Source organism: Tasmannia lanceolata, unplaced genomic scaffold, assembly GCF_043159265.1.
Source record: "Tasmannia lanceolata isolate RefF3 unplaced genomic scaffold, GAP_Taslan_0.1 ptg000023l, whole genome shotgun sequence".
NCBI classification, from domain to species: Eukaryota; Viridiplantae; Streptophyta; class Magnoliopsida; order Canellales; family Winteraceae; genus Tasmannia; species Tasmannia lanceolata.
Genome location: NW_027518700.1, coordinates 16,180,960 through 16,208,165, shown reverse-complemented (window position 1 = coordinate 16,208,165; position 27,206 = coordinate 16,180,960). Strand labels below are relative to the sequence as shown.

At 39.1% G+C, this 27,206-nt stretch overlaps 1 protein-coding gene across 2 annotated transcripts in view; it reads left to right on the top strand.

The window, feature by feature from the left end:
- The window catches only part of LOC143856178 (Mitochondrial transcription termination factor family protein), a 48,772-nt gene extending 21,956 nt beyond the window's left edge, over nt 1-26,816 (top strand). For both annotated transcript variants that reach the window (XM_077366292.1, XM_077366291.1), the window contains 4 exons: nt 13,276-13,389; nt 22,526-22,708; nt 24,160-24,374; nt 25,923-26,816. In XM_077366292.1, coding sequence (XP_077222407.1) covers nt 13,276-13,389; nt 22,526-22,708; nt 24,160-24,374; nt 25,923-26,265 — 855 coding nt within the window. In that variant the 3' untranslated portion in view covers nt 26,266-26,816. The remainder of the gene's footprint in view (nt 1-13,275; nt 13,390-22,525; nt 22,709-24,159; nt 24,375-25,922) is intronic.
- The last annotated feature ends 390 nt before the right edge of the window (nt 26,817-27,206 follow it).

Sequence of the window (27,206 nt, the reverse complement as noted above, 5' to 3'; positions counted from 1 at the left end):
TGGCTGCGAGGTCTTGTTACGGCAGACCCTACCGCCTCATTGACTCTTGGTCTTAGAGGATTGCACATCGACAAGGGGTTCCGCTCATCACCCGTGACGTCTAGATATCTGGGGATTAGCTCAATGGCCTCCCATCACCCATCCCATTAACCTTGCTCATGCAATATTTCTTACATTTCATAGGATTAATGGCATATCGATAATTTTCTTTTTTTAAGCAATAGAATCCGCTATCGTACAACAGGTATATCATTACATTTATATAAGAGAACTAATAGGTTTCCAATTATCATATGCTACAAGAATAATAAGTGAATGTGGTGTAACATTTTATCAGGTCTAGGCATGTGACATGTTACCATTGAAAGAAACTACATTATTGCATCTACTTCCCTTATTGAATATCATACAAAGTTTAGGTTTAGCTGTCACCTGCCTTAAACTTACGAAAGAGGGCGAATGGAGAAGTCCCTTCTAGGGAGAGTGAAACAGTCTTGAAGTCAATCATAGAGCGTAACAATGTCAATTTATTTATGTTTAAGTTTTCCTAACACTCACACACTCTCTTCACAAGCAGTCCCGTTTTGGAGGACCACAAAGCACATGCACGGAACACAACTGCTGTTCTATTTGAGCATACAAATGCAAACACATAAACACTAGCTGCTGCCCTGTTTTTGAGCTCACAAATGCACCCATAAGCACTAACTGTTGCCCAGTTTTTGGTTGCACAAATGAAACACATATAAGCACTGGCTGCTGCCCTGTTTTTGGGCGCACAAATGCACACACATAACATTAGCTGCCATCCTGTTTTTGGGTGCGAAAACACACACAGAGATAGTACTATTGGTGTCTAGATTTAGGTGTTCAAATCACGTAACAAATCGACTGAAGTGTTGTCCTGTTTTGGGACCAAACAAACACACACACTAAGCTCAAGAAAACTATGCAGCCCCTACACACAAGAATTTGTGAAGACCATGAAAAGGAGTGTTGCCCAAATAAATTAGGGACTTGTTATACAAAAACTAATTGACACCTATAGCTACCTAGGACTGACGAAAATAGATGATTAAATATACGAAAACAAGTTGTTTTATTCCAATACATAAGACTGTTTTTTTCCAATACATAAGACAGACAACCAAACTGAGGAATATACTAAAATCATTGGTTTTATTATGATACATAGTGCTGACAAGTAAATGGAGAAAAATACTAAAATCATTCAATCTATTATAATACCTAGGGCTGCCAACATTTGGAGGAATGCACTAAAACAATGTGTTTTATTGTAAATACATAGAACTGATAACTAAGTAAAGGAAATTCATGAAAATCATTTGATTGTTTCGAATACATAGAATTGGAATTACGAATGGAGGCATATACGAAAAATCGTTTGTTTCATTCTACATACATAGAGCTGACAAACAATAGAGGAATTTCACGAAAATCATTGGGTGCATGTAAGCACTGATGAAAATCAATTGACGTATATAGGTATTGACGAAAATCATTTTAGTCACATACGCAATGACGGAAATCCTTTACTCATAGATACTGACAAAATTCATTTAGGTTTTATGAAACTGATGGATACACTAAAAATCATTTAGGTTATGTGAAATTGATGAATACACGAAAATCATTTAATATATCTAATATAGATGACTGACAAGGAAATCATTTGATTTACCTTAATAAATAAAACTAACAAGTATTGGGGACATGCACAAAAATCATTTTAATACATCCAACATATGGAACTGACCAAGGAAAAATCATTGGATATCACTTAATATAAGAAACTTACAAAGTATTGGGAATACACAAAATCAATTAATACCTTCAATATATAGATATTACCAAGGAAAAGTTATTGGATTTATCTTATTATAAGGAACTGACAAAGTATTGGAATATACAAAATTATTTAATACATCCAATATATATAAATGTCAAAGGAAAATTATTTGATTTATTTTGATAAATAGTGCTGACAAGGTATTGGAGTAATACATGAAATCATTTAATACATCCCATACATATAAATCATTTGAAATATATAATTCACAGGGTATAGGGGACATCCACGAAAATCATTAAATACATCCAAACTATATGACTGGCGAGGAAAAATAGAGAGGAGTAAAGTGATTTGAGGCACTTGTTTGATGCAAGGTTTTAAATTTCGGTTTCGTTCGGCCACCACCTTCGGGCCGAAATTTTGGCCGAAATCATGTAAAAATATGATTACGATTTTGTTTATTTTTTTAATTTCGATCGAAATTTCTAAAATTTCGGTGTAAATTTCGGTTGAAATTTCGGCTATTTCGCCGGAAATTCCATAAATTTTGGTGTACATTTTTAAAATTTAGGTGGAAATTTTGTAAAAAAGTCCAAAAATGAAATTTCAATAGAAATTTTGGAATTTCGGCGAAATATCAGTAATATTTAGGCGAAATCTTGTAAAGAAACGACTTCATGTGTTTCGTTTCGATTTGTGCCGAAACCGAAATATTTCGGCCAAAACGAAACGTTTTGGCCGAAATTTAAAACCATGGTTTGCTGATGACAAAAGTTAGAGAATGCTATGTCTCCCTTTAGCCTTCCACTCATTTCCCTCTCTCTTTTCTCTTCTCTCTCATTTTTATTTCCCACGATTTTCCCAAAGGGGGTGGACGAATTTTCCCCTTAGAGAAGATCTATAGGTATATATATATAATTTCTCTTTTCCCCACCCCTTAATTGATTATGAGATAGCACAGTCTTTCTATATGGACTAATTGCAGATTTGAAGCATGGAGGGTTTCCTTAAATCAAGGTGCTTGGATGGTAAATAAAAGCTATAATATTTTTACATTTAGGTTTCCCTCCTTAAAAATCTAAAATTTGAAATTCAAAGACCTTTCGTAACCAAGAGATATGCAAGCCAAAACTACCACAAAGAAAAGTCAATTCAAGAGATTTGCAAATCCAAATCAAATCTTATAAGTTGGCAGATTTCCCACATGAGGAAAATTCGTCCAACCTATGTGGAAATGAAACATTTTTCATGGGAAACTTGTTTCTTGGAAAAAGTTTTAATGTGACCACTACTTGATGGGTTTTTAGGATTAAATGAAAGCCTAAAAAGACAAATCCCATATTGGATCTATACCATAATGGTAAATGGGCCATAACTTCATCAAATCACGTCCAAGTTGCGTAATCTTGGGCCCGTTCGGTAGGGAATAAAAAACCCCATCTAATAAGGCCAAAATCAAGTCAAACGGACAAGATTTGATGCCTCAGGATTTGATTACAAATAAAATGACGAAAATATACTCTGTGCCGTCGATTTGCATGCCATCCACTCATGAGTTAGTTAAGGCATGATCAACGCTCGGATGGTACAATCTCGCATCCGAACAAACCTAATTGAGGATCCAAGGGGACAAATGCTTGATCCAACGGTCCTAACGGCTCCAAATCAAGGATCTAGACCATTGAACTTCGATCACAAAATCTACGGTTAAGATTAAGTCAAAATTTACCAACTCTTCCTACCCTTGATGGGGTCGGGCATTACATTTTACTCCCTTAAGAGGAATTTCGTCCCCGAAATTCAACTCCCCAAAACCTCTTAAGTTCAGTTTTTATGATTAAATAAAACTACAAGTTTATCATAACATGCAAGACACTGTACAATCAACAGACTCAAATTAATGAATGTGCTTAGACAAACAAATACTTATTATTTACTTTGAAGCCTCCCTAATAACATCTATTGAGTAGAAAACATTATCACTAGTGATTTTGGCCAAATTCTTAGGCATCAAATCTTGTTCGTTTGACTTGATTTTTGCCTTATTGGATGGGGTTTTCGATTCCCTACCCAACGGGCTCAAGATCACACAAATTGGACGTGATTTTGATGAAGTTATGGCCCATTTACCATTATGGTATAGGTCCAATACGGGATTTGTCTATTTAGGCTTTTATTTAATCCTAAAAATCCATAAATTAGTGGTAATCTTAAAAAAATTTCCAAGAAATAAACTTTCCGTGAAAAATGTTTTCATTTCCTCGTGGGTTTGACGGATTTTCCCCACATGGGGAAAATCTGCCAACTTATAAGATTTGATTTGGATTTGCAAATCTCTTGAGTTGACTTTTCTTTATGGTAGTTCTGGCTTGCGTATCTCTTGGTAAGGAAAGGTCTTCGAATTTCAGATTTTAGATTTTTAAGGAGGGAAACCTAAATGGAAAAAGATTTATTCTATCTTTTACTTTCCAGCCAACCACCTTGATTTAAGGAAATCCTCCATGCTTCAAATATGCAATTATTCTATATGGAAAGACTGTTCTGTCTTATAATCAATTAATGGGTGGGGAAAAGAGCATTTATATATATACCTATAGATCTTCCCTAAGGGGATAATTCGTGCACTCCCTTTGGGAAAATCGTGTGAGCTAAAAATTGAGGGAGAGAAGAGAAAAGAGAGAGAGGGAAATGAGTGGAAGGCTAAAGGGAGACTTAGCATTCTCTAACTTTTGTCATTATCAAACAAGTGCCCTAAATCACTTTATGTTCCTGTCCCTTCTTTCTCGTCAGTCTTATAGTTTGGATGTATTAAATGATTCGTCCATGTCCCTTATACCTTATCGATTATATATTCCAAATGATTTTCCTTTGTCAGTTTTATATGTATGGGATGTATTAACTGATTTCGTGTATTTCCCCCATACCTTGTCAGTACTACTTATCAAAATAAATCAAATGATTTTCCTTTGATAGTTATATATATATATATATATACACACATTAGATGTATTAAATGATTTCGTCTATTCCAATACTTTGTCAGGCCCTTATAATAAGATAAATTCAATGACTTTCCCTTGGTAATTTCTATATATTTGATGTATTGATTGATTTTGTGTATTCCCAATACTTTGTCAGTTCCTTATATTAAATTATATCCAATGATTTTCCTTTGGTCAGTTTCATATGTTGGGTGTATTAAAATGATTTTCGTACATGTCCCCAATACATGTAAGTTTTATTTATTAAGGTAAATCAAATATTTTTCTTATCAATTCTCTATATTAGATGTATTAAACGATTTTCTTGTGTTCATCAATTTCACTTAACTTAAATGATTTTTGGTGTATTCGTTGTACCTATATGAGTAAATGATTTTCGTCAGTGCGTATGTGACTCAGATGATTTTCGTTAGTACCTATATACACCAATTGATTTTCGTCAGTACTTACATGCACCCAATGATATTCATGAAATTCCTCTATTGTTTGTCACCTCTATGTATGTAGAATGAAACAAACGATTTTTCGTATTCCGCCATTCGTAATTCCGATTTTGTGTATTCGAAACAATCAAATGATTTTCATATATTTCTTTTTACTTAGTTATCAGTTCTATGTATTTACAATAAAACCCATGGTTTTAGTGCATTCCTCCATATGTTGTCAGCTCTAGGTATTATCATAGATAGAATGATTTTAGTATATTTCTCAATTTACTTGTTAGCACTGTATGTATTATAATAAAACCAATGACTTTAGTGTATTCCTCCATTTGGTTGTCAGTCTTATATAATGGAATAAAACAACTCGTTTTCGTATATTTAATCATCTATTTTCGTTAGTCCCAGGTAACTATGGGTGTCAATTAGTTTTTGTATAAGTACTCTCTAATTTATTTGGGCAACATCCTTTTTCATTGTTATCACAAATTCTTGTGTAGGGGCTGCATAGTTTTCGTTAGCTTAGTGTTTGTTTGTTTGGTCCCAAAACGAGAGAGCACTTGAGTCGATTTGTTACGCGATTTGAACACCTAAATCTGGATAGCAGTAGTAAGGTCTCTGTGTGTGTCTTCACGCCCAAGTTATGTATGGGCATTTGTGCGCCCAAAAATAGGGCATCAGCTAGTGTTTTTGTGTGTGCATTTGTGAGCCCAAAAACATGGCAATAGCTAGTGTTTATGTGTGTGTGCATTTGTATGCTCAAACAGAGCAGTAGTTGTATTCTGTGCATGTGCTTTGTGGTTCTCCAAAATGGGACTGCTTGTGTAGAGAGTGTGTGAGTGTGTGGAAAACTTAAACCTAAACAAATTGACACTTTACACTCTATAATTGACTTTAGGACTGTTTCACTCCTCTCCCTATCAGGGACCACTCCATTCACCCTCTTTCGTTAGTTAAAGGCATGTGACAGCTAAACCTTAACTTTGTATGGTTTTCAATAAGGGAAGTAGATGCAATAATATAGTTTCTTTGAATGGTAGCATGTCACATGCCTAGACCTGATAAAATGTTACACCGCATTCACTTATTATTCTTGTAGCATATGATAATTGGAAATCTATTAATCTCTTATAGAAATGTAATGCTATACCTATTGTACGATAGCGAATTCTATTGCTTAAAAAAAGAAAATTATTGCTATGCCATTAATCCTCAGAAAAGTAAGAAATATTGCATGAGCAAGGTTAATGGGATTGGTGATGAGAGGCCATTGAGCCAATTCCAATATATTTAGACGTCACGGGTGGTGAGTGCAACCCCTTGTTGATATGGAATCCTCTAAGACCAAGAGTCCATGAAGCGGTAGGGTTTGCCGTTACAAGACCTCACGGCCACTATCTTTGGATAGGGAAGTGTGTAGTCCATCAGGCAAAGGTAACATGCTATGATATGTCTTGCAGTAAAATTAAAATTTTAAGTAATAAAGAGTTTTTTTTACATATTTGGTTCATTTAATTGTTTCTTATATATATTTTTAACAATTCTTGATTTTTTGGATTTTTATATTGTTAACTCTCTCTTGGGCGGCCTAGTGCACGAGGCTCTCGCCATTGTGGGGTCTGGGGAGGACTAGATGTACGCAGCATTACCCCTACTTTGCAGAGAGGTTGTTTTCGTGACTCGAACCCATGACCACCAGGTCACAATTGAGCAACTTTACCGTTGTGCCAAGGCTCGTATTTTTAACTATTAAAAAAAATTTCAGCCGTCGTAGCGCGCCGAAACGAAATGCCAAAATGGAACGCCAAATTGGCCGGAACATCGAAGCATTCCGTTCCAGTAAACAAAATTCATAACTAATGCAATGACTTGTATACAATTAATGCTAATAGGACTAAACTGCGCTTATTGAGGTGTGCCATAATATCGTGTTACATAAATATATCTAATATTCCCCCTCAATCTGAATTGTTCCCTTGAACATGTACAGCTTGTCAATCAGATGTGTATGGTGATCATTGGTGAGACCTTTGATAAGTAAGCTTCTACCTGACCTTTGTCCGAAACAAAGAAGAATAATCTTCTCTCCACTTTTTGAATAACAAACTACTATTCAATCTCTCTGTGTTTCGTCTTGGTGTGGAAGAATGGATTCTGCGATAGTATCTCTTTGATTATCACGGTTTCTACCCCCTTAAGAAAATCCAAGGTTTAAGAAGATCATGAGAGAAAAAGAGATCGATTGGTTACTTAGCATGTGCTTACTGGAATTTCAAATGGCGGCGTTGTTGTCGATGGTGTAATCTAAACAATCGGGAGCACTTGCCTGGAGCTACAACTCCACATCCACGATGGGGGTTAAAGGAAAAAAACAATAAGGTGAATTCAAAGTGGAGATTTGGGGACTGGAATTGTCTATCCAGTAACTACCCCAATTTTAGATGGAGGGAAAGATGTCGAAGGTGCCATCTGACTGTGAAGGGTACTCTCTCGTCTGGTAAGGAAAAAACCAACCCGAACGCCAGATTGGATAATGCTAATAAGGAAGCTGATCGATGGTCTGACTCGGGGACGATCTCTCCTTTGATCGAAGGGGGTATTCCGTCTTTAATCATCTCGGTTAAGGAAGTGGAAACAAGACTGGATACTCTAAAAAATTGCCTCATCGGGAAGAAGAGGAACATTTCAGAATCCCTTGGAGATCTTTGGCAGTGGGCTAAGAAATCATGGAATATCCCTTCTCTCTCCTGGCAGTGGGCTAAGATCTTTGGCAGTGGGCTAAGAAATCCTGGAATATCCCATCTCTCTCCTGCCCATGCGATCTACGAAGAATGAGGTCTTGTTTATGTTTGAGTCGGAGGGGGAAGCTGCCTCGACCCTAGCCAAAGGAAGGGCGGTATGGGATAGTTAAACTGCATTCCCTTTCTATTTGGGGTACAAAGTACGTCCAAGGCGTGGAGGCGATATGGATTAACTTTTATGGCATCCCCCTTCATGTTTGGGCATTATCAACAGTTGAAGCTTTAGGTGGCCTACTTGGTCGAGTTTTGGAAGTTAAAATGGAAGGGGTTCATAAACAATGCATGTCACTCGTATCAGCTAAAGTTCTCGTACAATGGTGGAAGTTATTTCCAACCTCTATTCAGATCCGATCATTGGGCCAATGTTACTCTATCGGAGTCGAAATCCGGAGTAATAGATGGCAGTTGGGTTCCGCTACCGAAAGTCAGAATCCCCAATCTGGATTGCCCCCTCCTCCTCTGGCTTCTAACCCTTCGAAGATCGTTACTCAGACAGCGGAAAGGCCACCGGCGGTGCTGGAGATCTCACAATCGCACTACTCGGATATGGATATGGAGACCGTTGACCCTATGGGGCCTTTGAATTCAATTTTCAAATTTCAGCAGGTCTCTCGCAGGGTACTGCGCCTCCCTCCTTTCTGTCCCTTCCTATGAAATGGGACAGGGCCTCGTCTTGGCATGTCAGTTCTATGCGTCAAAAGCTATTGAAATGTAGACTTGCGAAGTTAAGGAAAGATTTGGGTATTCATTAGGCATGGGACCTCTGGATTACTCAACCAGGATGATATCTGGAACTTAAAAAGACGAAAAGCGCACGGCTAAGGAAACAAGGATTCAGAATGGACATGTATGATTCTGTTAGGGAGGTCACCTTGTGGAAGATTACTCAAGGACATAAGGGCCATCCCCTTGAAATTCACAGCAAAAGGGGCTGAAGCTTTAAAGATAAATAAATCGAGGTCTATTGAAGTCCCATTGCTACCCAATGTAGGTGTTGTAAATGGATGATGGGTGCCCCGAGCTTTAGTTGGCATCAGGATAAATTTCTTACACAATCATTAATGGTTGAACTTTGGGGGGTGGGCCACTTTAACTTTTAGTGCTAAAATAATACTTATCCCTTTTATTGAAGAGCAGGAAGGTGTAATGTTGGACTTGGATTTATAGGAAATGCTTATATAGTACTTTGTAGAGACGTAAGAAATCCAAAGGAGTAGGTTTTGGGCGACTCTTCCTCCCTCTGGGTAATCAAATCAACTTCTAGGAATGGATAATCAAGATAACATGGGTGGTTCCTCCTCTGGCTCGGTAGGGCGGGGCAGACGGTCATTCACGGAGATTATAATCTTAGAAACTATCCTCACGAGAATGGAGTCGATGACTTATGATGAGGAGAAGGCTTTTATTATCGATCCGACCCACAAAGAAATGACCGAAAGCAGTGGAAATTTTTTAAACAAGAAGCCAAGGATTGCCCCTTTACTTTGTACAGTCTTTGTGGGACAGGTGAGGTCAAAGATACCCACTTGCCGTTATTTAAACACCCTTTCTTCAAACTACTGTTAGCTAAAGAAAGGGCGGAGAGGAGAATGATTTGGGAAGCTAACAGGTGGTAGGCATCTGGTTAGTGGAAGAAAGGATTGCTGAAAGAAAAAACCATTCTCGCCTGTGTCGGATGCTGGAGGAACTTCTCATTGACATGCCGGATTTCCAAATCCACCACATCTTGGAGGAGTTGGAGAGGTACTCAGGATAGGTGAGCTGTTTAAAGGTGAGTTGTGGTTGAAGATGCCCGAAAAGAGTGAGGATCCCATAGTTTTTGGGACATTGTTAGGAGTTTACTTCTTGGGGGACTGAAACGTAATTGTGGGGGTTTGGAGGAAGCTTTAGTGGTGTTTATTCACAGCATAGGCAGTTTTTGTCTTAGACACTTTTAATGGTCTAGGAGTATACTCCTGGCTAATCTTTTTTGATGTTATGTAATGCAAGTCGGGACCTCTGTTCCCCAATGTATTTTTCATAGTATTATTGAAATCGTCAATTTAAAAAAAAATCTCTTTGATTATCACAAAAGAATGTAGTATGGGGATCAATGTACATGTGGATCTCTTGTAGAAAATACCTCACACAAGTTAACTCTATAGTGGTTGAAGCCATTGTTCATTATAGCTTCAATGCTAGACCTTACAATTGTGTGAGGCCTTTTGCTACTTTGTGATACTAAGCAAATTTTTTTTTTTTTTGAAAGTTAACAAAATTCTTATCGCCAATAATCTCTAGTTACAGTAAGCGGGGACAAGCTGTCCCCCAAAGTAAAATACAGATTACTGGTAGGGACCCAGGCATGAGCTAAAGAGCCGGCGAGTGATACTAAGCAATTGTTTACTAAAATAAGTTGCTAACCGATAACCAACCTCCTGTTTAGGTCTCCATCCCAGTCTGCATATGGAAACCGCTTGACTTTGACTCCCTTTTTCGTATGAAGTATGTAGGATATGCCATGATCCAAGGTCCCTCTAACATATCTCATGTTCCTTATTGCTGCTTGTAGATGTTCTTCCCTTCCATCATCCATGAATTTGCAAATCTGATCCACTTCATATGTGATGCTCAGCCTTATGAATATATAGAACTGTAGAGTCCCCACCATGCTTCTATAAAAGTGAGGTTTGTTACTGTTGGGGTAAGATTTATCATCCAATCAGAACCCAACATATGGCATCTGGAGACTCTATGACTGGAGAGGGTACAAGGGTAATTTCACCGTGCTTCCGGAAGCCGTAGAAACCTTAGAACTCGCAGTTGCTACAATGGGATAAACTTGGAAACTGATATTCTAGGAAACTCGCCCAATCAGCCAAGGCTCCAGAGAAGGCAAGATTCCTTTATTGCCTAGGACTCTGCTTTATAAAAGGGGGACCAAACTTCGAGGTACGCATTAAATCTAGAATCTCACCTTCGTATTCTTGAGTCCTCAAAGGGCTCTGCTCGTGCTGCTGCCACATCTGACTCAGACATCGGAAATTCCCTCCAAGAGTCCAACTCAGGTCCTCTTTTCGCACTCTTCTGTGTTCGCAGGTCATCTTCCTAGGAGCCAGGTCAGTACAGTCTACTTTCCGAGGTCAAGTCTAGATTTCAGTGGCAACAGATTGGTGCCACCTATGAGAACGAAGAAAAGAAGATCTGAGCATGGCACCAAGGAAGAGTAACTGCAACACCCATCAAGATACACTCTGAGCATGAGGTGTGATCTGCCTTAAGGCACGGTTCTCAAAATTGTCATGCAGCCCAACATCAGCTTACGGACAGCCCAACATCAGCCTCTCACGCAACCCAACATCAGCCTACTAACGGCTGTCTTGCAGCCTCTCATGTGGTTCCACATCAGGAGGCTGTAGCAACGGTAGGGCAGGTCAAGGAGCTAACTAGGCAGGTTGCGAATTTAACCGTCCTAGTAAAAAAGCTGGCAAAGGAAGACGGGAGGCCTTCAAAGCACGGAGACTTAGGGCTGAATCGGGACGAGCAGCATCCATCCGGGAATGCAGACAGCATGTCAGACTCTACCTAGTCTGCACAGCCCAACCATACTATGGAGCTGAGCTCAAAGAATGCCGACGCCCACCAGAAAATCCAGAGATGGATTTGAAGATCGGGGCGATGTTAACGGAGAAGAACACGACAGACGAACGGCACCTAGCAAATGAGCCGCCCTTCACAAAGAAGATCATGACAGCTCCATTACCTTGGGGATTCAAAATGCCCCAGATAGATCAGTACGACGGTACAATAGATCTCGTCGATCACCTTAATACTTTTAAGGCAATGCTGCTGCTGCATGGAGCACCAGATGCCGTCATGTGTTCACTTTCCCTGCCACATTGAAGAAAGCCTCCATAGTCTGGTAATCAAAGCTCCAGTCTAATGTAATTCTGGATGAGTTTGGAAATGGTGGCGTATAAAGCCCAACAATAAGAGACTTGATTATTTATGGGAATTTTGGTTTCCATCAGGATTGTTGTTATTGTGGAAGGATAGAAATAATTGGATATTTAACAATAAAACTAACTCTATTTGTGAAGTTATTAAATGGATTATTAGTGAGGTATCTTAGCGGGCTGCTAAAGGACAATAATTAGAGGGTATATGTACTCATGATATTATGGGAGATTGGATTCATATTAGTGTGGAGTTCTCTCTCTCTCTCTCTCTCTCTTTCTCTCCACAATTCATCTGCTTGATGTTTGGTCGCTCCTGATGTCAAGTGGATTAAGCTGAACTTTGATGGTAGTAGGAAGCTTCTTAACATAATCATTGGTACAGCCGATTTAGTTGGTGTTGGGAGAGTTTTTTCTAACTCTAACTCTGATTGTTCTATCTTATGCTGTCCCTTGTGGGAATTGTGATGCGGCAGAGTAAAAAGTTTGCATAATCTGGAATGGAGTCTGGCTGATTTCACAAATTGATGTTTCCAAGTTGCGGGTTGAAGGCGATGCGCTCAACACCATTTGGTGGCTTCGTATGGACTCTGCTCTCCTCTGTAGATTTAAACTCTTTTTCAGAGAGATATTTTTTGACATTCTGAGGGAGGTGGAGTGTTCCTTCTCCCATATTCATAGGGAAGGCAATTCTCGTCTAGCTAACAATGGAGTTTTCACAACTACTTTGAGGACTTGGCGTGGAATGCCTGTGTTGTAGGTTTTTTTCTTTCTTGTTTCCTTGGTGGGGTTGCATCGCTGCTCCCCCCTTTGCTTGTATAGGCTTCATCCCTCTTTTGTTTTCTTTAACATTAAAAATAAAATAAAATTGTGAAAGACAAAAATACTCTTAGTGAAATACTCCTGACCCTACTTTTAGTTCTAATGAGGATGTATTTTGGGTGCGACGCTTGTGTTCATGTTCTCAAGAAGATATATGGAGGATTTGAGGTTTAGATTTTGTTTGTGCAGACAAGATTATTTTTTATTGTTATTGCTAAGGTTCATGTTGTTTGTCCTTGTTAATGCTTTGAAGTTTAAAGCATATCGTGTATTTAAAAATATCTTGGTTTGTATAATTATCGCCTTGCTATGCTGCTTAGTTCATGTATCATTTTGTAAAAACGGTTCTCATCTGTGGTGAACCCTTTAGAAGAAACCTTTGGTTGTTTTGTTTTGAAGACATTTTATCTGTTTGCTATTATCTGTTGCAATTGATCACATTGCAATGCCCTTCTTTTTCAGGCTGGAGTAGGTGAACAAGATGTTGGTAAGATGCTGATAAAATATCCTTGGATTCTTGCGACAAGCATTCAGGAGAACTATGTGGATATTCTTTCTTTCTTTGATATGCAAAAGGTAACTATCGGACATAACTATGGACATAAATATCTAGGAAACATAGTATTGTGATGGGGAGTGTTGGATAGTATCAATCCTTCCAATAACCAAGCTGTTGAAAACCTGAAATACATGTGTGTAGTGTGTATTGCTCATGTATGCATAGAGGATGCACTTTCAATATTTCTGTTTTTATGGTCCATCACAAGCACATTGGAAAGAAGCTCTCAACCTGGTAGATACTATCGGACATAACTATGAACATAAATATCTAGGAAACATAGTATTGTGATGGGGAATGTTGGATAGTATCAGTTCTTCCAACAACCAAGTTGTTGAAAACCCGAAATACATGTGTGTACGCAAGTATGCATAGAGATGCACGTTCTATATTTCTGTTTTTATGGTCCATCACAAGCACATTGGAAAGAAGCTCTCAGCCTGCTACCTACCTGCCCAAATAATAAGTTTTTTTTTGAATGGCCGAAATTTCATTAAAAATGAAAGACCGAAGTGGTCAAAAGAAGTACAAGAAATAAAGAGAAAAGAAATACAGGGAGAGATGAAAATTGAGAATATGCATGGCCGAAAACAACTCAAGGCGGTAGAAAATTGAACCACTCGATGGCGCCATCAACCGAATTCCATCCCTTGCAAGTCTATCCTCCACCCCTTCAGCCGACCTCCTGATATGGCGGAAAGAGATACTCGAGTTACCCACAATATCTTTAATCTCCTTGAAAATCTCAGCAAATCTCCACGGGAAAATATGGGATCCGCATAACCAGCGGATTACATTGAGGGAATCCCTTTCTATCAGCACTCTGTTTAGATCTTCTCTAGAAACTTAGTACCCTGATGGACTGCCTGTACCCCCCGCTTCACTAGAGTCTGCCACACCAACGGGGCTTGCGAAGGACCATTTCACTAATCCCCCATCATCTCTTAGAACCCCAATAATAAGTTAAGAAAAAAGTAAATAAATGTATCATACTTCCGGAAAAGCCCTTAATTTTCTTTCGTGTAGCAGCTCTTATGTCATTTTGGTCATCCCTGCTGTATCACACTTGGATTTCCACGGAATAGGGTGGTGCTTCTGTCTGCAGTGCATGTGCAGCAATCCATCTTTCATTCAAGGGATCGTGTGAACAGACCGTTAATGTTCTTCGACTGATGGGGCTTGAAGGAATTTAACCAAACCTTATAATGGTCAATTTGTTGATCAAGGCATTTGGCATTGCTGGAAGGCATTTAGAGGCGCTATTACGGAGAGTGACGTTAGTCCTGATGTGGTTACCTATAGGCTATAGCACACTAATAAAGGTGCTTATTAGGGCAAGGAAATTCGACCAGGCTCCAGAAGTTTATAAAGAAGTGGAATCCGATGGATGCATTCTGGACCGAAGAAAGGGAGATGCTGTAAATTGCTTCAATGATCTTCGAGCTGAAGCATGGCCACAAACATAATTGCAATTCAAAGGACTCCCAAGTCCCAACACTCATGTAAGCTATGGCTTTTTATTTCAAATTGGTGACAAACTGGTTAAAGTAAGCTATTCTTCATTGACTGAATGTTGGTCAACTTAACCGTGTCAAGCAAGACTGCTGGTATCATCTGCTCTTGGAATGGATGGGTGGTTGCTTCATTCAGTCTGGAAATGATATCCCAATTCGGAGGTCGCCTTGGATATTGCTTAGTGCCCATGAATATTTGAGTGGGGAACGAATGCCTTAAGAGACATATTGCTTGGCAGTTTTCTTTTGTTACATCTTTAGGCGATTTGGGATGGTAGTATGGGGACGTCTTTTCTCTAGCGATTTATTCTGGTTCCACTCATTAATAAATTAAGGCTACCTCTAAAAAAAGAGTAGATAAATGTACTTATGTATGGATTGGGTATGTATGCAGAACAAATGATTCAAATTTGATCCACACTTTCCGTTTTCGACGCTTATTCTCTAAGCAAGATCATAAATGGAACTCTAGAAACAGATGAGATTTGAAACTCCAGAACAGATGAAATTTGAAACTCCAGAAACAGATGAAAACTAACTAGAAGACCACAATAGGTGGCCATGTTATATACTCCATGCTCTAGTGTAAGTGGAGAGCATGGCACCACATTCTTCTCCCATTGAAGCATTGTTATATGTAATAGCAATTCCTTCACTGAAAGTTCTCCTAGAAAGAGGCGGCGATACTCTAGTGGAGAGGCCGGTACCATCTTTCACTCTTGTGGTAAGATTATTCATATGCGGTAACAATCCTTTGGTGAAAGTGCTTTATGTGAAGACATGGAGTTGAATATAATTTATGCATATGGAAACTTAGATGTTTATGCATATGGTAACTTATATGAACCCTGTTTGCATTTACTTTTCTTATTGATAGCTAAGTTTTAAGTTTAATAATTTTGCGTGTTAGTTTCTTATATTGGAAAATAGCTAAAATGGAATCTAACTTTCGCATTTTACATAGTAATGAATTATCTTGTAGATGCTTCCATACATGAATCTGAAGTAAATTTTTCTCAACAACATCGTATTTACAATGTTGACCGGCGATACTCTAGTGGAGAGGCCGGTACCACCTTTCACTCTTGTGGTAAAATTAGTCATATACGGTAACAATCCTTTGGTGAAAGTGCTTATGTGAAGACAAGGAGTTGAATATAATTTATGCATATGGAAATTTAGATGTTTATACATATGGCAACTTAGATGAACCCTGTTTGCATTTACTTTTCTTATTAATAGCTAATTTTTAAGTTTAATAATTTTGCGTATTAGTTTCTTATATTGGAAAATAGCTAAAATGGAATCTAACTTTTGCATTGTTAAATGTATTGACACCCATGTAGGGGCATTTTCGTCTTTCAAATATATATATATATATATATATATATATATATATATATATATATTACGTATGATGGGGAGAATGTTTAAGGCATTCACTCTCTCCCACATACGATTCTCTCAAACCCTCTCGTTCCCATCTTATTTCTCTTCTAAATCTAACATCTAACATGGTATCAGAGCCATGTAGATGAATCCTATTTCTTCATCTTCAAAATCCTAACCCTAATCTATCTCAACCCAAAGCAAGAATCATACCACTAGACCCAAAATCCTAACTCAACCCTAACCTCCATACCTTGGCGTAAACATCCCTGTAACCCTCCATACCAACCTCTTTTATTGTGCCACAATACCCCTTTCTTTTTATTTTGTGCCGTAATACCCCACTGTAAAACCCAAAGCCGTAATACCCCACGGTAATACCCAGCCGTAATACCCCACGGTAATACCCAAAGCCGTATTACCCACCGTAATACCCCTACCCCATCCGTAATACCAAATACAATTTTTTTGTGTGTGCCGTAACCTAATACCCAGCCGTATATTCCCCAGCCCTCTTGCCGTATAAACCCCCAATCCAATCGTATATCCACACCTCACCCTTCCCATCTCGCATATTGGTGCCTCTCCTCCTCTTACCTCTTACCCCTCTTTCTGTGCCGTGGCCGTATTATTTTCTCCACCCACAACCCTTTTATGCCAATTATTTATTTTTAGGCATCTCATGACTTAATTTGGACAGATTGTTGTTTCTCGGGCGTTTATTATTGATTGGTGGTTTCTTGGGCATAAGTATTTGTGGTTCATGCTGTTATCCATGATCTAAATCAACACCTTAGTTGTTGGTGGTGGTGGATTGATGAGGTTGGATGGTACATCTGTTGCATGTATTGGTGGTGATTGTGTTGGTGCAGTTGTGGTGATTTACTTGTGGATGGGTGGCTACGTGTGTTATGGCCTCTTTTTGGTTGTTTCGTCTTGGAGGTGTTGTGGTGGTTATTGTTGGTGATAGTCTTCTTGTGTTTGTTGGCTGAGGTGTTGTTGCCTCGTGGTGTTTGTTGTTAGTGCTATTGTGGCATTGCAGTAGGTTGTTGAGTGCCTTGTGGAGTTTATTGTTATTTTTCGGTGGTGACTGAGGGTATACTTGTTGGTTGTTCTGGTTGTCAACTATTGTTATGGATTCTGTAGACCCCTTCCGCGGCTCCGCTCACAACTTACTATCCTCAAGGTTGATGAAGGCCGTACTTCATCGTATACTTCTCAGTCTAGCTATTCCCATATTGAGCCTCCCCTTCAGATGACTTCAATAAAACTGGATGGGACAAATTACCCCCCTGTGGAAGATGGCGGTCTACACTTATCTACTTGGCCGTAGGAAAATCAGTTTTCTTGAGTGCTCTCCTCTGATTCGCACTGACTCGTCATATGATCAGTGGCGTGAGGATGATACTGTGGTTCGCTCCTTTCTATGGGGCTGTATGGCACCCCATGTCGCTACGTCCATGATGTATCTGCAGTCATCGAAGAAAATTTGGGAGCGTGTGGCTACGATGTATTCGGGCGTAGATAATCTGACTCGTATCTGTGATCGTTTTTCCGATTGGTTTAGTCTTGAGCGAGGAGACAAACCTGTAGGATCTCACTATAGTTATTACCTTGCACTCTGTCAGGAGCTTGACTTATTGTTGCCCTTTACCAGTTGATCCTGAGGTTCTCAAAAAGCGTCAGGAAGAGATGCGGGTGGTTCGGTTTCTTGATTCTTTGGGCCCTGACTATCCCCAGCTTCGTCAGCAACTGGTTAGTTCCGGTTCGCTTCCCACCCTTGCAGAGGCCTTCTCCCGTGTCCAGCGTATGCGGGTACCGCAGTCTGATGAACCTCTAGTGGATGGATCTGCTCATATTTCATATGGCGAGGGTGATCATGGCGGTGGTGGTGGTTGCTTTGGACGAGGCCGTGATGGTGGTTGGCGTGGATGTGGCCGTGGTGGTGGTCGTGAGTCAGGGGGAGGCAGAGATAGTGGCGGTCGTGGCCGTGGGGGCGGTCATTGCACTCACTGTCGTTTGGATGGCCATACTGTTGATTATTGCTACGATTTACATCCTGAGCTTCGTCCATACAGGCATGCTGCTGATTCTGATGGTATTCCTTCTTCTATGGTTCCACCTGCATCTGAGTCCCTTGTTATCCCACGTGCGGAATATGAGTCGCTTCTCTGTATTCGGGACAAGGGAAAAGAGCCAGTTGCAACGTTTGCCCATAAAGGTAGTCCCTCCTGTTCTCTCTCGTACTTCTTCTGGGACATGGCTCATTGATTCAGGAGCATCTCACCATATGACTGGTAATCTTGCAATCCTGTCTTCTCTCCAACCTTTCGCTTCTATGGGACCTCGTACAGTTACATTGGCAGATGGGACTACACCCCCTGTCTCTAGCATGGGTGCAGTCTCCATCTCGACGGGACTTCAATTGTCTTCCGTTCTTTATGTTCCGTCATTTCCTGTTAACTTGTTATCTGTTCGCCAATTAACAAACTCACTGAACTGTACTGTTTCCTTTTTTTTCTTCCTATTGCGTTTTTCAGGATATGAAGATTGGGACGAGGATTGGAGTGGGTCGTGAGATTGATGGTCTTTACTACCTTGACCAGGCCGGGGCTGGTGTAGCTCTTCATTCCTCCGTGGATGCCTATCAATGGCATTATCGTTTGGGACATCCACCTGTGGATATGCTTAGGAAGTCTTCTTTTATTTCGGAGCCTGTTCCATCTTTTCATTGTGAGTCGTGTGAGTTAGGGAAACACCATCGTGTGTCCTTCCCATCTCGTATTAGTAGTAGAGTGTCTCGTCCATTTGAGCTTATTCATTCTAATGCTTGGGGTCCAGCTAGAACTACTTCATTAAATGGACAGAAATATTTCATTATATTTGTTGATGGGGTATTCGAGGGCCACGTGGTTGTTTTTATTGAAAGATAGATCTCAAGTGTTTAATGCATTTCGTCATTTCTACTTTGAAGCAGTCAATCAGTTTAAATGTTTTATTAATTGTTTACGTACTGATAATGCTAAGGAATATTTCTCTGTATCTAATGGGTTTCATGATTTTCTTTCCTCTCGTGGTATTATTCACCAGTCGTCTTGTGCTCACACATCACAACAGAATAGTGTGGCTGAAAGAAAGCTTCGTTATTTACTTGATATGACTTGTACACTTATGTTTCAGATGAAGGTTCCTAAAATTCATTGGGGTGATGCAGCCCTCACGGCATGCTTCCTAGGTAACCGTCTTCCCTCGTCAACTTGATCTGGGAAAACACCTTTTTCGATCTTGTCCTCTTGGTGATCCATTTCCATTAGTGCGTGTCTTTGGATGTGCGTGCTTTGTCCATAAACTATCTCCAAGACTTGACAAGTTGGAACCAAGGGCAGAAAAGTGCCTCTTCTTAGGTTACTCGTACCCAAAAAGGCTATAAATGTTATAGTCCTCGTTTTAGAAAGATATATGTCTCTGCAGATGTCACGTTCTTTGAGGACCAGCCTTATTTGCCTGCCACAGGTTCTCCATTACCTGCTGATACAACTAGCTTGCCTGTCCCTATTCTGATGGCTCCTCCTCTACTAGCCCCTGTGGCTGTTTCTGATCTACCAACGGGTCCTATGGCTTTTAAGGGTTCGCAAACTTATACTCGGAGACCTCGCCAGGTTGTTCATTCTACAACTGAAGAAGCGTTCAGGTACTTGTTCTCCTACTCTTGATTCACCGATTGCATCCCGTACTTGATCTCGTAGCGTAGCTTATCCTATATCTAATTTTGGTTCTTATGACCATCTCTTACCTTCCTTTCGGTCCTTTGTTTCTAGCATGCCTTTGATTAGTTTGCCTAAGTCTGTTACATATGCTTTGAATCATCCGGGATGGAGAGTTACTATGGATGCTGAGATTGGTGCCCTTCACTCAAGTAAAACGTGGCGGCTGGTTCCTCTTCCTTCTGGTGCACAAACTGTTGGGTGTCATTGGGTCTTTGCCATTAAGTACCTTCTAGATGGGTATATGGAGTGTCTCAAAGCTCGCCTTGTCGCTAAAGGGTACACTCAAATGTTTGGTGTTGATTATCAACAGACGTTTTTGCCAGTTGCTAAGATTCCATCGGTTCGTGTATTGATCTCTGCCAGTTAATCGTGGTTGGCCTTTATATCAACTTGATGTAAAAAATGCCTTTCTTCACGGCGAGCTGTCTGAGGAAGTTTATATGGAGCAACCTCCTGGGTATGTTGCTCAGAGGGAGATGTGCTCGTCAGCATGCCGTCTTCAGAAGGCGAATTATGGACTCAAGCAATCGCTCAGGGCTTGCTTTGGATGATTTAGTGTTGCGGTATTGCATTTTGGGTTAAAGCAATGCGTTGTTGATCATTCTGTGTTCAGTCACAAATCTAGTTCTGGATATATTCTCTTAATAGTGTATGTTGATGACATTGTAATTACAGGGGATGGCAAGTCTCGCATACACAATCTGAAGTCCTTTCTCCAGGGTGAATTTTCTACTAAAGATCTGGGTCAGCTTAGATACTTTCTTGGAATTGAGGTTGCTTGCTCTCGTCATGGTCTCTCATTGTCACAAAGGAAATATGTGTTGGATATTTTAGAGGATACAGGCTCAATGGGGGTGAAACCTGTGACTATCCCCACGAATCCAAATGTTAAACTTCTTCCTGATCAAGGAGAGTTGCTGAATGATTCTGGTCGATATAGAAGATTGGTTGGGAAACTAATCTATTTGACTGTCACCCGTCCAGACATATCATTTGCAGTTGGTATGGTTAGTCGCTTTATGAGTGCTCCACGTACTTCTCACTGGGCCGCTGTCATCTAGATCATCAAATATTTAAAGGGTACGCCAGGTAAAGGTTTGTGCTTTAGAAAATATGGACATGAAAAGGTAGAAGGATTCAGTGATGCGGATTGGGCAAGATCTCCTGCTGACAGGAGATCAACGACATGATATTGCACATTTGTCGGAGGTAATCTGGTGTCGTGGAGAAGTAAAAAGCAAGATGTTGTGTCCAACTCAAGTACAGAAGCCGAATATAGAGCTATGTCATATACGAGTGGAGAGCTAATATGGCTTCGCTCATTCTTATTAGAGATTGGGTTCACGTCGAAGTCTCTGGCACAGTTGTATTGTGACAATAGCGCGGCAATTCATATTGCAACGAATCCTGTGTTCCAAGAACGAACCAATCATATTGAAGTTGATTGTCACTTCATTCGTCATTGAATTCAGAGTGGTGAGATTTGCATAGCGTTTACCTGATCTGCAGATCAACTTGCAAATATGTTTTCCATTTAAAAAAAAAAAAACTTGCAGATATGTTTACCAAACCATTGGGATGTGCAAAATTGAAAGATTCTTGTAACAAGCTTGGAATGTATGATATATACATTCCAGCTTGAGGGGGAGTGTTAAATGTATTGACGCCCATGTAGGGGCATTTTCATCCTTCAAATATATATATATATATATATATATATATATATATATAGAGAGAGAGAGAGAGATAGAGAGAGAGAGAGAGAGAGAGAGAGAGAGAGAGAAAACGGTTCCTACACATATGTGTAGAGAAGTTATCTACACACTAGCTTAAAATACAGTGGGGGCCACATTATTTGGGTGATCCAAACCATTCATTTTTAAGGCCCTCACATAGATAGGGTGTCCACAAAAAATCAGATCCATAGGATCATCCTAACCATTCGAGCTGTGGAGGCAAAAAATGGACTAATTTGTGAAGGTTTAAAGACATCCATTTTACCTCCATAAATTGTAGGGTTGGGATGATCCTATGGATCTGATTTTTTGTAGACACCCTATCTATGTGAGGGCCTTTAAAATGGATGGCTTGGATCACCCAAACAATGTGGGCCCCCACTGTATTTTAAGCTAGTGTGTAGAGAATTCTCTACACATATGTGTAGGAACCGTTTTCTCATACATATATATATATATATATATATATATATATATATATATATGATGGGGAGAATGTTTAAGGCATCACTCTCTCCGACATTCGATTCTCTCAAACCCTCTCTTTCCCATCTTATTTCTCTTCTAAATCTAACATCTAACACGCATTTTACATAGTAATGAAGTATCTTGTAGATGCTTCCATACATGAATCTGAAGTAAATTTTTTTCACCAACATCGTGTTTACAATGTTGACATTACCCCTCTAGTTTTGTCCCTACTACAAAAAGACAATAATAATAGCACAACACTATGTTTCTTGTTAGGTACCAAAAGTGAGTGTTGACCATGCAATCATAAGTTGGCCTCATTTATTGGGATGTTCAACCAGCAAGCTGAAGTCAATGGTGGAACAATTTGCTGAATTAGGTGTAAAAAACAAGAAGCTGGGTCAGGTTATTGCTTCAAGTCCTCAACTGCTACTTCGTAAGCCGCATGAATTTCTCGAGGTTAGTAGTTAGATGCCTTCATATTGTACTTCTTAGATTCTTCTCAGTTCTATCTTTTCTTTCCGAGTAATATGAAATTATTTGCATCATATGTTAAATAAAATGCATAAAATATATGAAATATTAGTTTTGTCCACATGATCCTGGCAATCTTAATAAAGATAAAATCAATGGTTTTTCTTTCCATGCAATATGAAATTATTTGCATCATATGTAAAGTAAAATGGATAAAATATGTGAAATAGTATTTTTGTCTACATCATTCCTGGCAATCTTGATAAAGATACAATTAATGGTTTAGATTTGAGACTTATTCCAGTAATGGAGAGCATGGTTCTCATGGAGTTTGTTTTTTTAACTAAATTAGGAAAATTATTATCTGGCATTATAACAAGGATGCCCATTATTTTAGACAATTAAAGTGATGCTGCCCTTGATTTTCTTTGTTTTTTTTATGGGTAAGCTGGGGTTAGGCAAACCCCTTGATTTTCTTTGTTTTTTTATGGGTAAGCTGGGGTTAGGCAAACCCCTTGATTTTCTTTGTAAACTATCTTATGTGTTACGTATGTGTTTTTGTTTTGTTGACATGTACGGAATGCCACCTGTAATGTATTACTTTTATACATTTGTATGGTAAGTGGTAACCAATATCTGTATCTTTTTATGGTATCTATTGAACAGTTTTCTCAATAATCACATGGTGCGTAGTTCTTGGTTATCTTTTATATGAGGTATTGCTGGGAAATATTTCTTACAGGAAGCTCACAGCCCAAATACTTGTACTTTAAAGTTGTGATATGATGCCTTCAATATGTTACTGTGTACATTTTGGTTCTCTGTGGGCCGTTCTTAAGATTTGCAATACAAGCTGGTTGCATTCCTGTGCTCATATGTGGTCATTTAAGTATTTTACCTATATTCTTTTTTATTCTTATGTTTGCATCACATTCTTCTCTGGAGTGCTGGCCAATGTTCTGTTCAAGTTTTTTCAGCATAGGTGAAGTGCTTGCAGGGTCCATTGACCCACCCCACTCAAATCGAGTCAAAGCAACTCAAAAATTCTCAGCAAGACAATAATTTTTTTTTAAAATGTTTAAAAATTTTGGACATAGGTAAAACCGAGTCAACTTGATTGAGTCAATGATTGATGTGGTCAGTTCTTCATTAACTCAGGTGAGCTATAGGACTTTTTGATAGATTGTTAAGACCAAACTCGGAATTGAAAGAGAACTTCGCCAAGGTTATACTGAGTTGACTTGGGTGAGTTTATGGTGACTCAGGGAGTTTCGAAACAGTATTTCAAATCATGCTGGCGAAAAGGATAGAATTGTTTATGTTTGAGATATATGTTACAATTTAGATGTGTCTTTTATGTGTATTGTGGATATGTTTTGGTCTTTGTGCTATTCAGCTATTCATTTTTTGTGATGTTATTATTCTTCTAACATCAGGTCGTTTCATTTATGGAGCAACTGGGTTTTGATGAGGAAAGCATAGGGAGGATTCTTAGTCGATGCCCAGAAATCTTTGCGGCCAATGTTGAAAACACACTCAAGAAGAAGCTCAAATTCCTTTCTGAGCTTGGCATCTCTGATGATAATCTACCTCGGGTAATCAGGAAATATCCGGAGCTACTTGTATCTGACCCTAACACATTGCTGCCACGGTAAATCTCCAAACGCCCGACCTTTATATTTAATCTCTGTATCCTCAATAAAATAAAATGAAATGAAATTTCTTAGCTTCAGAAGGTGTCAAGGACCTACCTTATTTTTGTGGCCTTGTAGATGATTTTTTCTTCCCCCGAAAAGATGAGCAAAATTGGGTATAGCATATTAACATTTGAGCACAATTCTAAAAAGTTGAAACATTTGCATTCATCACCGATCCATCTACAAAGGTGTATGCATCTAATCTATTAATTTTTTTTCTCTGATTATTAACAATTTACCTGGGCAAAAATCCCAGATACTCTTGTTCTTTTATAAATGGTCTGTTGCGAAACAAGCCTTGCCTCTAGTTTCGAAATAGATGTTTATCTCTTTACTATGTCTTCCATCAGCTTGTCCCAGTGTTTTGAGACCACGGACACTAATATTGGTTTTTCACACCAAAAAATGGATTTCTTTTATGGATTTTTATATGGTGTGTGGCCTATATTTCAGTATTTTTCAAAAAGTACCATGGAAACCTCTATAGATTGGAGGTTTAGGATCTTCCTATGGAAGTGATTTTTGGGCCACAACCTATTTACGCTGTGGCCCAACAAATGGACGGTTTGGATCATCCCATGGAGTTGGCCATACAGAACTTTTTGAAAAATACTGGACTATATAACTACAAACCATATAAAATCTCTCTTTTAAGCTCTATAGATCGGAGGGTTAGGATCATCCTATGGAAGTGATTTTCGGGACACAACCTATTTACGTTGTGGCCCAACAAAAGAACGGTTTGGATCATCCCATGGAGTTGGCCATACAGTACTTTTTGAAAAATACTGGACTATACGACCACAAACCATATAAAAACTCTCTTTTAGGTGAATCCTTTTGTTTTACAGTGTACTTTTTTTTGGGCAGTGATACCCACCCCCCCTTAACAGTTTTCGTTAACTTTTACGAAGGGGTGGAGAAGCAACCGTTAACTCAAAAAGCATAAAAGTTAACAATTTCTGTTATGGGGGGGAGGGGGGGGGGGGGGGGGGGGAATATCACTGCCTTTTTTTTTTGGTAATTCTCCTTGAATCTATATGTGCACTATAGTTTTGGGGCATTGATAAATCGACCCCCATATATCTTAAATCGACCCCTATGTGTCTTTCTCTCTCTAACCCAGAGGAGAGAGAAAGACACATAGGGGGTCGATTTAAGATATATGGGGGTCTATTTATCACTCCCCTAATTTTATTCTTTCATAACATCAGTTGCTTATTTAAAAGGAATTAATAAGAATAATGATATGGTAACTGAGAATGAAACCGAACAAATAACCTCTTCACATGTTAATAACATCTGTTTTTATTTTTTCCTTTTTTTTTCAAAATGGCAAAACTACCTCTCCCGATGCCATGTGGCATGCACCGATTTGTTCGGTTCCACTCTCGGGGGTATCTTCAAGGCGGAACATATATTATTTAATTATATATGTTATTGTTGTTGCTGTTGGTGCTGCTACCCTGGCATTTATCATTTTCACTTTTTTGTGCTTGCAGAATGAGGTACTTATTGAAGATTGGGCTATCTAAGAGGGAGGTGGCCAGCATGGTTAAAAAGTTCTCTCCTTTACTAGGGTACAGCATTGAGGAGGTTTTGAAACCAAAGGTTGAATTCCTTGTATGCACCATGGGTAAACCTGTAAGGGATGTTGTGGAATATCCAAGGTACTTCAGCTATTCCTTGGAGAAGAAGATCAAGCCCAGGTTCTGGGTACTCAAGGGCAGAGATGTAGAGTGCAGCTTGAAAGATATGCTAGGTAAAAATGATGAGGATTTTGCAGCAGACTATATGGGTATTGGGAGAATGCTTGTTCCTCCCATTCCTGGTGGTAATAAGTGAAAATGGGATATGCTCCTGATAGAGTGATAGCTTTTGCTTGTGTATATACAACATTTCTATCTGCTACTGCTATTTTCTGTAAAATTTCATGCAGAGAGAGACATTACAGACAGAAACAAGCTAGGGGTGTAGCTTGGGTCGGGCCGGTCGGGTTGGGTTGAGCTTTTGCTAAGGAAAGGAATTGGAATCAACCCTAACCCTACCCGATTTTATGGCAAAAGCTTAACCCGAATTCCCAAAAATCTTAACAGCTTTTGTTGTGTACATAAAACATTGCTATCTGCTAGTGCTATTTTCTGTAAAATTCCATTCTGAGGGAGACAATACAGACAGAAACAGGGCGAAAAGCAATGGGCGGATAGAAAGAAATCAAAGGGAAATTCCCTTGAGGGGAAAAGCAGAACGAGGATGGATGCAGAATCAAGTCTGGTTTTGCAGTTCTAGTTGTACATTGAATCGAGACCGATGAGCCCTGTTGTTTTCTTTGTTGTTCAGTTGGGTTTTGATGGGTAAGAATTCTTCCTTTAAATGAATGTTTATTATATTCTTCATTTCACATTGCTTTGTTATTTTAGGGCCCCAAGCTGATTTTGAGAACCGATTGTTGATGCCAAATCGATTATTGGATTCAAATTTATATTTAATTTTTATTTGAATAATCAGTTTGGGGCTCACAATCGGTCATCAAAATCCAAAACAAACATGGACTTTCTCAAATGATTGTTTAGTAAAAGTTCCATATAGAAATGCAAAACACAAAGGATCCATTAGGATGCATCTTACGAAGAAGTAGAATGGCAACATTTTCCAAGTAAAAACAAATTCGAAATCTATTTGTATGCTACGAAAGACCCGGAAAAACATGGAATATAATCAGAGGGTCGAAAATTTTCCATTTCCCACTGTTAATTGAATGCCTGGTTGAGAAATTATATGGTGCC